Below are 14,044 nucleotides of genomic sequence, written 5' to 3' on the forward strand. Positions count from 1 at the left end.
TCCCCTCGCAGGAGCTGGCAGAGAAGCACCAGAAAACCCTGCAGCTGCTGCGCAAGCAACAGACGACCATCCTGGACGACGAGCTGATCCAGTGGAAGCGGCGGCAGCAGCTGGCGGGGAACGGCGGCCCTCCCGAGGGCACCCTGGACGTGCTGCAGTCCTGGTGCGTCCCCCCTCCCAGCGCTGCCGGGAACGGGGCTCGCGGCCCTGTGGGAAATGGGGACTGGGCACCCGGGAGCTGCCGCTTGGCCCCATGGCGGCTGGCTGGGAAACCAGCGAACGGTGCCGCCGGCAGCAGGAAATCCGGGGGAGTCACCGTGCTGCCCTGTGTCGCAAGAGGCAGCCCCGGGGGTGACCCTGGCGGGTGACGCTGCCCTCGCTGGGGTTGTTAGTCCAGGGCACCAGGGGTCACCTGCCCCCATCGCCAGGGACGTGGGACTGGATTCCTGGGGCGGCTGAGCTCCCCACAGGGCTAGGCTAAGGCCGGACCGCGCCAGCCTGGGTTGGCCTGGCTCGGCCTGGACACCGCGGCCTGGGGGGTCCCCGTGGGGGAGGCGCAGACAGGGAGCCCCATGACCAGCAGACACGGGATGCCACGGCCTGGGGCTCTGTGATGTCCCTGGGCCTTGCCAGAGCGCTGACCTGGCCCGGGGGCCCCTCGCCCCAGGTGTGAGAAGCTGGCCGAGATCATCTGGCAGAACCGGCAGCAGATCCGTCGGGCAGAGCACCTGTGCCAGCAGCTGCCCATCCCGGGGCCCGTAGAGGAGATGCTGGCTGAGCTCAATGGCACCATCACAGACATCATCTCCGCCCTGGTGACCAGGTAACGCGGGGGCAGAGCCGGGCTGTGTCTGACTGCCCCACACGGGCTGGCAGAGCCAGGCTGGGTCTGGGCCGTCTGCCTCACACGGGCTCGGGGGACAGAGCTGGGCTGGGCCATCTGCCCCACACGGGCTGGCGGGGCTGAGGCTGAGCTCAGGGCACAGTTGGGAACAGGCTCAGACTCTGACCCGACCAGGCAGGAACTGGGCTGCGAGGGGCCGCGGGCCGGCTAGGTCGGGGGGCGGGGATGCCGCTGGCACTGCAGGCGGGTGGCGAGAGAAAGGGGCTCGTGGGGCAAGCGCTCTGGGTGGGAGGGGACCTGGCTCGGGGGCTTGGAAGGGGATCTGGGCGCAGGTGCTGTGAGCCAGGGCGGGGGTGTGGTGGTGTCGTTACCCCTCCCCGCACCTGGCGGTTGTCGCTCCGGCCCCGGGGCCCATCTCGCAGCCGCAGGCCCCGTGACGCTGGCTCCTCCCCCCAGCACCTTCATCATCGAGAAGCAGCCCCCCCAGGTGCTGAAGACGCAGACCAAGTTCGCGGCCACGGTGCGGCTGCTGGTGGGGGGGAAGCTGAACGTGCACATGAACCCGCCCCAGGTGAAGGCCACCATCATCAGCGAGCAGCAAGCCAAGGCCCTGCTGAAGAACGAAAGCACCCGCAAGTAATGCCCCCCCGCCACTCGCCCGGGGCAGGTCCTGGGGGACACCCGAGCTGGCCCTGCTGAGCCATGCGGCTCCTGTTGAGTCCCGGGGTAACTGGGTGGGGTAACTGGGGGGCTCTGGCAGGACCCTGTGGGGCTGGTCCCTTGTTCTCTCTGCGTCCCATTGCTCACGTAGCCTGGATCCCCTGGAGAGAGCCCAGCCCAGCGCGTGGCTGGCGTTGCCCCCTCTGACCCCCGGGGTATCGCTGAGTGGAGGGAGGGTCAGCCGCACGCCTGTGGGGCTGGCGACTGGCCCCTTTCCCAGCACCCCCAGTGGCGTCCCCTGAGCTGCCCCCCATGGTGACTGTCGGCACCGCCCAGCCCCCGCCATGCCCCCTGGCCGTCGGAGCTGGCCCAGTGCCTGGCCCCCCTCACCTGCCTTTCCCATTGCAGCGAGAGCAGTGGGGAGATCCTGAACAACTGCTGCGTGATGGAGTACCACCAGGCCACGGGCACCCTGAGCGCCCACTTCAGGAACATGGTGAGAGCCGGGCCGCAGGCACCGCCCCCGCCCCCTGCCCCCACCTGCCTCTCACGCTCTCCCCTGCCTCCCGCAGTCCCTGAAGCGCATCAAGCGCTCGGATCGGCGCGGCGCCGAGTCGGTGACCGAGGAGAAGTTCACCATCCTCTTCGAGTCGCAGTTCAGCGTCGGCGGCAACGAGCTGGTCTTCCAGGTCAAGGTAAAGCTGGCACCGCTGCCCAGGGGCCTGCCCGGCACTGGGGGCTCCAGGAGCCCTTCTGGGGCTGGTGTCAGGCTTGGCCGTGTCGCCCGTCCCCAGGACGGTCCCTCCGGGTTGAGGGAGGGACACAGGAATTCCTGAGCCTTGGTCACGAGCTGGGGCAGCCCCGGGGGGTGCAGGGTCCGTGGGTGGGCATGGAGGCAAGAAGCACAGGGGGGTTTGGTCTGATTGAGAGTCGCCCAGCGGCAGGTGGGGGAAGGGCAGGAACCGGAGCTGGGTCCAGCCCCCACCCCGCCCCACACTCAGCCCGGCCCTGCCGGTTCCCACAGACGCTGTCCCTGCCCGTGGTGGTGATCGTGCACGGGAGCCAGGACAACAACGCCACGGCCACCGTGCTCTGGGATAACGCCTTCGCCGAGCCGGTGAGCAGCCAGCGCCGCCGGGGGGCAGAGTCCCACACCCGGGGGGCCTGCCCCGCTTCACTTGGGGCCCCAGATGTGCATTGCCCTTGGGCCCCCACATCATCAGGTCCCTTGGTCTGGGCCCCCCGCACCTGGCCCCTCCTGCAGGCCTCTCTGTTCTCGCCTGGGCAGTCTCCCATTCCTGCCCTCAGCTGGCCTCTGCACCAGGAGTTCTGGGGGAGGGAGGCACACGGGGAGGGCGAGGGGAGCTCTGGGAGTGGGGGTCGGGGGCGCAGGGGGGTGAGGGTCAGGGGGAGGGGGACAGGAGGTCTGAGGAGGAGGGGGGGAGCTCTGGGAGTGGGCGGTACAGGGGCAGGCGGAGGGGGACCCTGGAGGGGGCGCAGGGGGTGAGTGCCACAGGAGGGGGCACTGGGATAGTGCATGGATGCTGCTGGCTCCTGGGGCCGGAGCTCTCCCCGCTGGGTTCCCTGCCCGGGTGCGGCTGGAGCCCCCCTGACCCCAGGCACCCGCGCTGCCCCCTCCCGCAGGGCCGGGTGCCGTTCGCCGTGCCCGACAAGGTGCTGTGGCCCCAGCTGTGCGAGGCGCTCAACATGAAGTTCAAGGCCGAGGTGCAGAGCAGCCGGGGGCTGACGAAGGAGAACTTGCTCTTCCTGGCCCAGAAGCTCTTCAACAGCAGCAGTGGCCAGCTGGAGGAGTACAGCGCCATGTCCGTCTCCTGGTCCCAGTTCAACAGGGTGAGCCGCGCCGCACCGCCAGCCTCTGCCGGGGGGCTACTTGGTGACAGCAGCATGGGGAGGGTTGTGGGGCAGCAGGAGACCCAGGGTGGCCTGACCCATTAATGTCCTCCGACTGCCGAAATTCTTACCTCGGCCTCCCCCGCCCCGCTGAGCACCGTCCCCCCCCCCCCCCCCCCTCAAATGTTGCCCCCCCCCCCACACACTCCCCTCGAGCCCCATCCCTCCCGCAGCCCCGGCCAGACATCCCCCCCAGGTCCCCCTCGAGTGCCGTCCCTCCCGCAGCCCCGGCCAGACATCCCCCCAAGTGATTTGTTCTCTGCCCCGCCCCGGGGGAGACTTGTCAGTGCGGGGCTGGGGAGCGCTGTGTTCTGCTGGGGTTTGCTATGTACAGTCCAGGCTGCTCCAGCACGGCCATGGATTGCCTGCAGCCCCACGGGCCGGGAGTGAGCCCTGTGGCACGACCCGCAGGCCTGGCCGTCACCGCATTGGTCTTCCCCCAGGAGAACTTACCTGGCTGGAATTACACCTTCTGGCAGTGGTTCGACGGGGTCATGGAGGTGCTGAAGAAGCATCAGAAGCCTCACTGGAACGACGGGTGAGAGCCTCCTTCCCATAACGGCCGGCACCGCACAGCCCCCCTTCCCCCTGACTGCCAGCCCCTCACCCCCTTCTCTGTGCTCCAGGGCCATCCTGGGCTTCGTCAACAAGCAGCAAGCGCACGACCTGCTGATCAACAAGCCGGACGGGACCTTTCTGCTGCGGTTCAGCGACTCCGAGATCGGGGGCATCACCATTGCCTGGAAGTTCGACTCGCGTGAGTCAGGGTGGGCCGGGGCCAGCGCTGGGCTGGCTTTGCCGCTCCTCTGGCGCATCTGGCCGCTGGGGCACCCCATGGTTCCATTGGGAGTCTGGTGGGGAAAAGCTGACGGAACGGGGGCATCTCAGTCCGCCCTGCCGGCCGGCACAAGGGGACAGAGACATGGCGGTGACCTCCAGCCAGCATGGCTGGCGGGGAAGGACAGCCCAGTCCCCTGCCCGGCCCACCCGGGATCGGGGCACCTGAGCGCAAGGCCGGGTTTGCTCTCGGCTCCTTTGCCTGCCACGCCTGGCCCTTGCCGGCTCACGCTGCCACCTTTCTCCTGTAGCCGACCGCAATCTATGGAACCTGAAACCCTTCACGACCAGAGACTTCTCCATCCGCTCGCTGGCCGACCGCCTTGGTGACCTCAGTTACCTCAACTACGTGTTCCCCGACCGGCCCAAGGACGAGGTTTTCTCCAAGTACTACACGCCGGTTCTCTGTGAGTCTCTCGGCTGAGCGGAGCCGCTGCAGCAGGTCCGCCCGACGCGGGGCGCTGGCCGAGGGGCTCTGCCGAGACCTGGCCCCCTCGGCTGCTGGCGGGGCTGGGCCTGACCCGGGCGTTCTGCGGCGTGGGTGGGGGGAAGGCAGCTTCCTGCAGCCTGACAGGACGCGCGGGACAGCAGCCGGGCCGTGCGTGCGCTTACACCAGCAGCCTGCAGCAGGAGCTTGCGGGAGACGGGGCAGCACGGGGTTGCAGGGGCAGGGTTCTCGCCAGCACCCAGCGTTCGGACTGCTGGGCTCACGGCTCTTTCCTCCCACTGCAGGCAAAGCCGTGGATGGCTACGTGAAGCCGCAGATCAAACAGGTGGTGCCAGAGTAAGTACTTCCCCACCGGCGTGGCTCGTGCCTGGGCTTCTCCCCCTCCAGCAAGCAACTGTGCCCTGGGCGAGTCCTGCCAGCCAAGGCCCAGTTCCCCGCAGACCTGGCAGGCACCTGGCCCGGCCTTTTGGGTGAAGTGCCAGCAAGTAGCTCCCAGTGGGACTCAACCAGGGGGAGGTTCGCTGCCTTTTGAGCCCGCCTTGCACTGGGTTAAAGTCTGTTCCCGGCTGCGAGCCAGCGACTGACACCAAGCGTGGCTCGGCTCAGATGCCAAACCGGGTCTGCTGGCCCCTCGGCCGCAGGCCCCCCATGTGTGAATGCGGGCCATGGCGGGGGGCGTAAGGCACCACAGGCACCCCCCCCAGCCTGGCCCAAACGGAACCCCTGGCAGCAGCACCATGATCACGAAAGGGAGCTGGAGCCAGGGCTGGGGCCAGCAGGACCTGAGCTGTCACTCCAGCCAGGCTGGGCCCCAGGGAGAGGGCTGAGCCTGCCCTGGAGCCGGCCCTACAGTGTGACACCAAGGCCCCCAGCACCTCTGCCCCCCCGCTGCTCGAATTTCAGCCGGGGGCAGGCTCCCTTACTGCTTTTAGCAGCTCCCTCAGTTCTGCCTTGTGCTCCCTCCTTCTCACTCTGTGCATTAGGCCAGCCCCTTGGTGTTCAGGGCCCCCCCCTGCTTTTTTCCCCATCATCGGGGCGCTACTCCCTTGTTGGTGCCCCCAGCCCAGCTGACATGCCAGCCCCTCGTCTGTTCCAGGTTTGCCAGCGCCTCCGGGGATCCCGCCGCCGGAACGGTCACCTACATGGATCAGGCACCGTCGCCGGCCGTGTGCTCCCAGCCGCATTACAACGTCTACCCGCAGAAGTAGGTGCTGCTCCTTCCCCAGGCCTGAGCCGCGTTCCGGGGGCGAGGGGTTCCCCCGTGCTGGGGGCACGTTTAGCTGGAGCATGCTGCTCCTTGCCCCCTGGCGTGCCTATTCTGGGATGCCTCGCCCTGTCTCTGTCTGGATGATCGAGGGGCTAAAGGAGCACTCAAAGATGATAAGGCCATTGCGGAGAAACTAAATGAATTCTTTGCATCGGTCTTCGCTGTTGAGGATGTGAGGGAGATTCTCAAATCTGAGCCATTCCTTTTGGATGACAGATCTGAGGAACTGTCCCAGATTGAGGTGTCATTAGAGGAGGTTTTGAAACAAATAGATAAACTGAACAGTAATAAGTCTCCAGGACTTGATGGTTTTCACCCAAGAGTTCTGAAGAAACTCAAACGTGAAATTGCAGGACTACTAACTATAGCCTGTAACCTTTCATTTAAATCAGTTTCGGTACCAAATGACTGGAGGACAGCTAATGTGATGCCAATTTTTGAAAAGGGCTCCAGAGGTGACCCTGGCAACTACAGGCCAGTAAGCCTCACTTCAGTACCGGGCAAATTGGCGAGGCATGATTTCCCTTTACAAAAACCATGTTGACTATTTCCCAACAAATTATGTTCATCTATGTGTCTGACAATTTTGTTCTTTACTATAGTTTCAACCAATCTACTAGAATTATTTGAGGGGATCAACAAGCATGGGGACAAAGGAGATCCAGTGGATATAGTATATTTAAATTTTCAGAAAGCCTTTGACAAGGTCCCTCATCAAAGGCTCTTAAGCAAAATAAGCAGTCATGGGGTAAGAGGGAAGGTCCTCTCATGGATTGGTAACTGGTTAAAAGATAGGAAACCAAGGGTAGTTATAAATGGTCAGTTTTCAGAATGGAGAGAGGTAAATAGTGGTGTCCCCCAGGAATCTGTACTGGGCCCAGTCCTATTTAACATATTCATAAATGATCTGGAAAAAGGGGTAAACAGTGAGGTGGCAAAATTTGCAGATGATAGAAAACTACTTAAGATAGTTAAGTCCCAGACAGACTGCGAAGAGCTACAAAAGGATCTCTCAAAACTGGGTGACTGGGCCACAAAATGGCAGATGAAATTTAATGTTGATAAATGCAAAGTGTTGCACATTGGAAAACATCATCCCAACTATACATATACAATGATGGGGTCTAAATTAGCCGTTACCACTGAAGAAAGAGATCTTGGCGTCATTGTGGATTGTTCTCTGAAACCATCCACTCAATGTACAGCAGAAGTCAAAAAAGCAAACAGAATGTTGGGAATCATTAAGAAAGGGATAGATAATAGGACAGAAAATATCATATTCCCTCTATATAAATCCATGGTACGCCCACATCTTGAATACTGCGTGCAGATGTGGTCCCCCCATCTCAAAAAAGATCTATTGGAATTTGAAATGGTTCAGAAAAGGGCAGCAAAAATGATTTGGGGTATGGAACGGCTTCTGTATGAGGGGAGATTAATAAGACTTAGTCGTCTCTTTTCCAAGCTGAAAAGTCCAAGGGGGGATATGATCAAGGTCTATAAAATCATGACTGGTGTGGAGAAAGTAAATGAGGAAATGTTAGTTAAGTGTTAGTTCTCATAACACAAGAACAAGGGGCCACCCAATGAAATTAATAGGTAGCAGGTTTAACACACAAGGAAGTATTTTTTCACTCAACGCACTGTCAACCTCTGGAACTCCTTGCCAGAGGGTGTTGTGAAGGCCAATACTATAACGGGGTTCTAAAGGGAGCTAGATAGATGCATGGGAGACAGGTCCATCAATGGCTATTAGCCAGGGTGGGCAGGAATGGTGTCCCTAGACTAACGTCACACTTGGTAAGGCAAGTCACATCTCTGACATCTTTTCATGTATTTATACCAGCTCCTGTATTTTCCACTCCATGCATCTGATGAAGTGGGTGTTAGCCCACGAACGCTTATGTCCAGATAAATTTGTTAGTCTCTAAGGTGTCACAAGGACGCTTCATTGTTTTCCCTAGCCTCGGTTTGCCAGAAGCTGGGAACGGGTGCCGGGGGATGGATCACATGATGATTCCCTGTTCTGTTCATTCCCTCTGGGGCACCTGGCATTGGCCACGGTCAGAAGACAGGACGCTGGGCTAGATGGACCTTTGGTCTGACCCAGTCTGGCTGTTCTTATGTAGGTCTCTCTCTCTCTCTCAGCTCCGACTCCGTCCTGGATCCCGAGGGCGAGTTCGACCTGGACGATACAATGGACGTCGCGCGACACGTGGAGGAGCTTCTCCGGCGGCCCATGGACACTCAGTGGATCCCCCACAGCCAGTCGTGACCCTGCGCCATGGTACAGCCCCGGCCCGGCAGCTGTGTCCCTGGGAGACGATCCAGGGCGGGAGCCCCATGGAGAGCAGCCCTGTGTTGGTGTTTCTGTGTGTGGGCCCATGCGTGGGGGGTGCTCGGCCGGGGGCTTTGCTCTGCGCCAGCTGCAGCGTTGCCGGCTGCATCTGTGGGGTCCCCAGCTCTGGCAGGGCCCCTCCCCTCGCTCAGCACTCCTCCCCTGCACTGGCAGAGCTGCCTCTCTTGGGGCGTGGGGGACGTGGCCCAGCCCAGCCTCCCCCCGTAGCAGCCACCTTGGTTTCTTTATCGAGATCGTCCTGTGCCCCATCCTCCCCCGACACGCACTGTACCTTAGGGGGGCTGACGTGACCCCAGCGGGCCCCCGCCCCAAAAGCCAGGCAGGGGGCTGAAGAGCAAGAGGCAACCCTGGAGCAGCCCCTGTTGTGGGAGGCTGGGCAGCAGCCTGGGGAGGGACAAGCAGGGGTCTCTGACCCCCTTCCCCCCATGGGCTCATCCCTCCCCTCCCCCTGTTGGCCCTTGGGTGATGCCCCCCTTCCTTGTAGCAGCAGGGGAAGGGGGATTCCCCTCTCGCCCCAGCCGTTGCTTCTGGCTCTCAACCACTTTTCTCTCGTGACCAACCAGGCAATAAAACTGATGGTTTTTTTTAAAGCCAGTTTGTGAAGGGAGGCTCTGCAACAAGCCCAGGCTGCTCCGGCCGGTGCTCTGGGGTATCCGTCCGTCCTCAGCAGCACAGGGCTGCGGGCCCAGCCGCCTGCATGGGGAGCTCGCTGTTCTTAGCCAGCCCCCTGCGAGCAGCCTGCTCAGCACCAGCTGTGCTGGAGAGGGGGCTCGGGTGCATGAGCTCAAGGGGCAGGCGGGGCAGCGCTGGGGTCCCCCTTGCACAGGTGGGCGCTGAGGGACTGGCCCAAGACAATGCAGGGTGGCTGTGGCAGAGCTGGGCCTGGCCCATGCCCCATCCATCCTTTGCACTGGTCACTGGGCTCCCAGCCAGCCCCCCCCCCCAGCCCCCAGGGAGGGAGTGAAATCGGGGCCTGCAGGGGCTGGGGAAAGGAGCAGCCCCCCTGCTTCGGGCCAAGCTCTAAAGTGAAGAAACCCAGCTGGGCACTGCTGCAGCTTTGCGGCTCGCCACAAGGTGGCAGCACAACACAGCACCAGGGCCCTGCTCCTGCCCCAGCCCTGCAAGCGGGCACCCAGGGGTGCAGCAGGGACCCTCCCTGGGAGAGCAGCTCCCCTGCAGTGGCGCTAGGCCCTGTCTGCGCAGGGTGCTGCACAATGCACTAGGCTGGGCCCTGACTCCCAGCTGCTGCTGAGCTGGGGCATCCACTCCTCCTGTGGCTCCTTTGCCAAGGGGCCATGGAGCACCTCCCTGCTGCGATAGCAGCTAAGCACCCTTGTCAAACCTGCAGGGTGCCCTCTTGGAGCACAGGTGAGCCGCCCCCTCCCCGTCCTGCAAATAGCCCCTTGCCCATGCTGCTGGCCTGCCAGTAACAGGATTCTGGGCTCTGCCCTGTACCCCCCGTTCTCTCCCTTGCAGCCAGCACCTCCTTTTATACATGGGGGACACTGTCCAGAGGGGGCTTCATCCACCCCCCTCCCGCACCAATCCCACCCCCTGTCAGTGCCTCAGTGTAAGAAAAGAACCGGGCCCGAAGCCCCCAGGCCTGTGCTTGGTTCATGTGACTGCTGCGGACGTGAGCAAGCAGAGGATATAAACCGTAAGACATCTCTGGGGCAGGAGGTGGTGCTGGTGAGCTGCCACGCCCACAGCCAGGCTGTGGCCCCGGCCCCGGAAAGCAGGAGAGGTTCCCTGGTGGACCATGGAGATGGAACACGGAGCCATGGCAGGGCTGGGCAAGGCACCCGCTTGGCTCGAGCCCTGAATGTAGAAGCCAAATGCTCTCTGGCCCAGGGGCTGCTCTGCAGTGGGCAGGGAGCTGGCAGCAAGGCCAACAGTGCCCGCAGAAGGGGACAGGCCCAGGGCAACAAAAGCCGATCTGAAGAGCTTGTGCACAACCCCGGGCACCCCCCTCTTCCTTGGGGAAGGGGAACTGGCCCTGCAGGCTTGACTTCCAGGCCCTGTGGCTCCTACGCTGGTATTTCAATAACCTTGTCTAGCCCCCAGCTTCTGAGCTGGAAGGGCTACTCATGGGACAGCGGGGTTCCGGCCCTGCCCAGCCTGGGGCTCCAACCACAAAGTTCAGTGCAAGAGGCTGGGGCTGGGTCCCTGCCCGGGCTGTTCGTGGCTGGCAAAGCGCCCTGCCTGCTGAGCGTGGCACCCGCAGAAGGTACAAGAGGAACGGGTGGGACCTGCAGCAGCTCAGGCTGGTCTCTGGCTCCCTAGGAACAGCCAGGGGCAGGCTGGGAATACACAGGTCTTGCTGGCTGCCAGGCAGCAGTCTCCACTCCTCTTTTGTTATTCAAGGAGCCAGGCCTGTCCAGGAACCGCAGCTTCGGCTGCAGGGGCCAGTTCTGCTATTTCTATAGGTGGAGAAGCAGCCACGGGGGGCGGGACAGAGGCATCATTTGTCTTGCAGCGTAGCAGCCGTGTTAGTCTCTATCTGCAAAAAGAACAGGAACTCCTTTCCTATTTGTCGTGGTGTTTACCATACAGCTCCCCCACCTTGCTATAAAGCGGAGATGATCTAACCCTGGGCCGCGGGGGCTGCCTTGCAGATAAATGCAGCGTAACGACATTGGAAGACCAATCCCAGCTCTACATACAAAATCATGGGATCTAAATTAGCCATTACTGCTCACAGCTCTTGGAGTCGTTGTGGAGAGTTCTCTGAAAACATCCACTCAATGTGCAGCAGCTGTCAAAAAAGCGAATATCAGGAACCATGAAGAAAGGGATCGGTAAGACAGAATATCAAAATGCCACTATATAAATCCGGGGTACGCCCACACCTTGACTACTGCGGGCAGGTCTGGTCACCCCATCTCAAAAAAAGATACATTAGACATTTAAAAGGTACAGAGGAGGGCAACAAAAATGATTAAGGGGATGGAACAGCTTCTATCTGAGGAGAGATTGAAAAGACGGACTAGTCAGCTTGGAAAAGAGAGAGCCCCGGGGAGGGGGGGGACGAGCGAGGTCTCTAGAATGACGACTGGTGTGGAGAAAGTGCTGTTTACCCCGTCACCTACCCCAAGAACCAGGGCTCACGCAATGAAATTAATGGCAGCAGGTTTAAAACAGACAAAGGCAAGTACCTCAGGCAATGCAGTCAGCGAGGGACCTCTGCCAGGGGACGTTGTGAGGGCCACAACTATAACTGGGTTCAAAAAAGAACTAGATACGTTCGTGGAGAACAGGTCCAGGAATGGCCATTAGCCAAGACGGTCAGGGACAACCCCGTGCTCTGGGTGTCCCCTACGCCTGTTTGCCAGAAGCTGGGACTGGCTGACAGGAAGGATCACTCGATAAATTACCCTGTTCTGGTCATTCCCTTAGACGCACCTGGCACGGGGCTTTGCTAGCAGACAGGACACTAGGCTAGATGGACCAGTGGTCTGACCCAGTCTGGCCTCTCTCATTGTCCCTGGTTTTTGCATTTAACCCGACCGAGTCTCAGTGACTGCTTAGAGATTAATCCAGCTGGAGCACACAGTCGCTTTAGCACCTTTATTTAGGAGAAAGTTAAAGCCTGTAAATACAGCAATAAAATATACAAAAAATAAAATCTTTACAGTATTGAGCGTCACGAGGAGATGTACAGGCCGGAGGCGGCCGGATGACGGAGAAGCAGAGAGGCAGGCAGGGAGGTGGTGGTGGAAGGAGGCGGCTATTGTGTTAAGAAATAAACCTGGGTCGGCAAACAGCGTTCACCTCATCCGAACACCTAGGTCTGCACCAGAGGGCCAGGTCGGTGAGCGTGAGCCCACGCAGCGCACTAGTGCAGAGCACTAGCCCCATGCGAAGGCTGCCCATGGTGTAGGGCCTGGAGCAGCAGCTCAGAGCGGGCGCTTGCTGCCACCCCGGCCCAGGGCTTCTCCAGGCTTCTGGGTGAAGAAAAGGAAACACCCACCAGCGTTGATAAGCCTGGGGTTAGACCACACTAACATGCAGACGGCTCTGGCTCTGCACCCCCGCTCCCCTCGCCCACGCCAATTCTATACTGGGATTCATTAAGCCTGAGAAATTCAAAGCATGGTGCTTGGTTAAGCACAGCACAGAACTGTCTGTGTGTAATGGCTTCATACAGTCGCCAACTGTCTGCAGGGCGACCCAGTCTCCACAGAGGAGATCCACCTTCTCTGACCCACAACACTTTGCTGGCCATTTGGCACGTTTCCGGCAGACGCTAGGAGAGTAGTTACTTTCCTCCTGCTGCCCTCACCCCGCACAGCTGGTTGGGAGGTGGCTGCTGACTCTCCTAGGCCATCCAGCCTGCTAGCTTATCGCTGAAAAATCGACCTCCGACTGAAATGAAGGGCAAAGACCTCCAGGTTTGTCTAGTGCCTGCCACTCGGTGTTTCCGCTCCCAGTCCAATGGGGCTGGCGGGCCACGGAGCGGCAAGAACTGGTGCCAGCCGGCCCCGGAGGTCTGTGGGGTTTAAACTCTGGAGGGAGAGCACCAGGGACACTGCGTTTGATTCAGTGCCCTGAGGAGCCCAGCAGCCAGGGCGGGGATGGGGGGCCCCAGTTGGGTTACACCAGAGAGCGGATCGGTAACTAAGGGCACCCCACTGTCACGACAGTGACCACCTGGAGGAAGGACCCAGCTGCGTGGGATCAGGGAGCATCGGGACAGCAGACAGTGCGTGGATCTGGTCTGACAGGGAGAGAACTACTGGCTTGCTCGCTGGAGATTCCCCCCGCTGCAGCCCCGGCACACAGGACAAGCCAAGTGTCCCTGCAGGCCAATTTCCAAGGGGCTTGCCTGGAGAGGCCGTCCCAGGAGGGGGGAGGCGGGCACCTGGCTTGCTTGTCACCCATGCTGGGTCTAGCCTGAGCCCCGGCAGACGGGCAGGGAGCTGAACTGTGCCGTGGACATCTGACTCCAGCTCAGGGACCAGGACAGCCGTTCCCCACGTTGGAGACAGATCGGCCGGGCCGCTCGTTACCCCAGCACCAGGGCTGACGGCCCGCCCAGCCCAGCCTCTGGCCTTTCCTGGAGGCCGGAGGCAGAGCCATCGGAATAACCTGCCTGTCGGGGAGTCGCTTCGCAGCCCTCTTCGTTCAATGGCGTCTGGTGCGCAAGGCAGGTCAGCCCGGCGCGGTCTCCGCGCTCCTCACCCCTGTGCTGACTGGCTAAAGCTCTGGGGGTTAGGGCTGCTGGGTTCCAAGGCTCCTTTCCCGGCTGCCGCAAAGCAGCGGCCTGTTCACCGAATCCTGGTGGGGATCTGGAGGTTAGCGCAGGGATGAGCTGGGAAAGGGTCTGGCAGCGCTGCAGGAGGTCTGGAAAGCGCTTTGCACGGATGGAGGTGGCAATCAGATGCTAACAGGCACTTGATCGAGCAGAAAACGTTTGTTATGGAAGGAAATAGAAAAAAGGTTCCCTCCCCCCAGCCCCCCGACACCACCTCCGAGCGCCAACTGGGTGCTCCAGTTAGACGGCCGCGAACTGATCGGGACCCCCCAGGCCGACGTCTCTCCCCAGGGAGCAGCCCGGGGACGCTCTGGGGCATGGAGCGAACGCATGACCTAGCAGGACGAGGGAATGACTTGGAGCCGGGAAGCGAGAGTTGTCGAGACGCGGAGCCGGGCGCGTGGCCCTCACATGGGCGAGGCGGCACACTCCGGAGTCAGCTCCATGTCGAAGGTCAGAGACTC

The 14,044-nt window shown here is 61.4% G+C and overlaps 2 protein-coding genes across 12 annotated transcripts in view; one reads left to right on the plus strand and one right to left on the minus strand.

The window, feature by feature from the left end:
• LOC102942063 (signal transducer and activator of transcription 5B) overlaps positions 1 to 12,665 on the plus strand; it is a 30,659-nt gene extending 17,994 nt beyond the window's left edge. For all 4 annotated transcript variants that reach the window (XM_043537053.1, XM_043537052.1, XM_037886632.2 and 1 more), the window contains exons 7-19: positions 12 to 163; positions 668 to 823; positions 1,301 to 1,480; positions 1,913 to 2,000; positions 2,077 to 2,199; positions 2,529 to 2,621; positions 3,149 to 3,355; positions 3,859 to 3,953; positions 4,042 to 4,172; positions 4,504 to 4,659; positions 4,985 to 5,036; positions 5,797 to 5,904; positions 8,116 to 12,665. In XM_043537053.1, coding sequence (XP_043392988.1) covers positions 12 to 163; positions 668 to 823; positions 1,301 to 1,480; positions 1,913 to 2,000; positions 2,077 to 2,199; positions 2,529 to 2,621; positions 3,149 to 3,355; positions 3,859 to 3,953; positions 4,042 to 4,172; positions 4,504 to 4,659; positions 4,985 to 5,036; positions 5,797 to 5,904; positions 8,116 to 8,242 — 1,668 coding nt within the window. In that variant the 3' untranslated portion in view covers positions 8,243 to 12,665. The remainder of the gene's footprint in view (positions 1 to 11; positions 164 to 667; positions 824 to 1,300; positions 1,481 to 1,912; positions 2,001 to 2,076; positions 2,200 to 2,528; positions 2,622 to 3,148; positions 3,356 to 3,858; positions 3,954 to 4,041; positions 4,173 to 4,503; positions 4,660 to 4,984; positions 5,037 to 5,796; positions 5,905 to 8,115) is intronic.
• STAT3 (signal transducer and activator of transcription 3) overlaps positions 11,879 to 14,044 on the minus strand; it is a 33,815-nt gene continuing 31,649 nt past the window's right edge. For all 8 annotated transcript variants that reach the window (XM_043537047.1, XM_037886627.2, XM_007054728.4 and 5 more), the window contains one exon: positions 11,879 to 14,043. In XM_043537047.1, the coding sequence (XP_043392982.1) occupies positions 13,988 to 14,043 (56 nt within the window). In that variant the 3' untranslated portion in view covers positions 11,879 to 13,987. The remainder of the gene's footprint in view (position 14,044) is intronic.

The sequence above is a fragment of the Chelonia mydas genome, chromosome 27 (genome assembly GCF_015237465.2).
Source record: "Chelonia mydas isolate rCheMyd1 chromosome 27, rCheMyd1.pri.v2, whole genome shotgun sequence".
In the NCBI taxonomy this organism is placed as follows: domain Eukaryota; kingdom Metazoa; phylum Chordata; order Testudines; family Cheloniidae; genus Chelonia; species Chelonia mydas.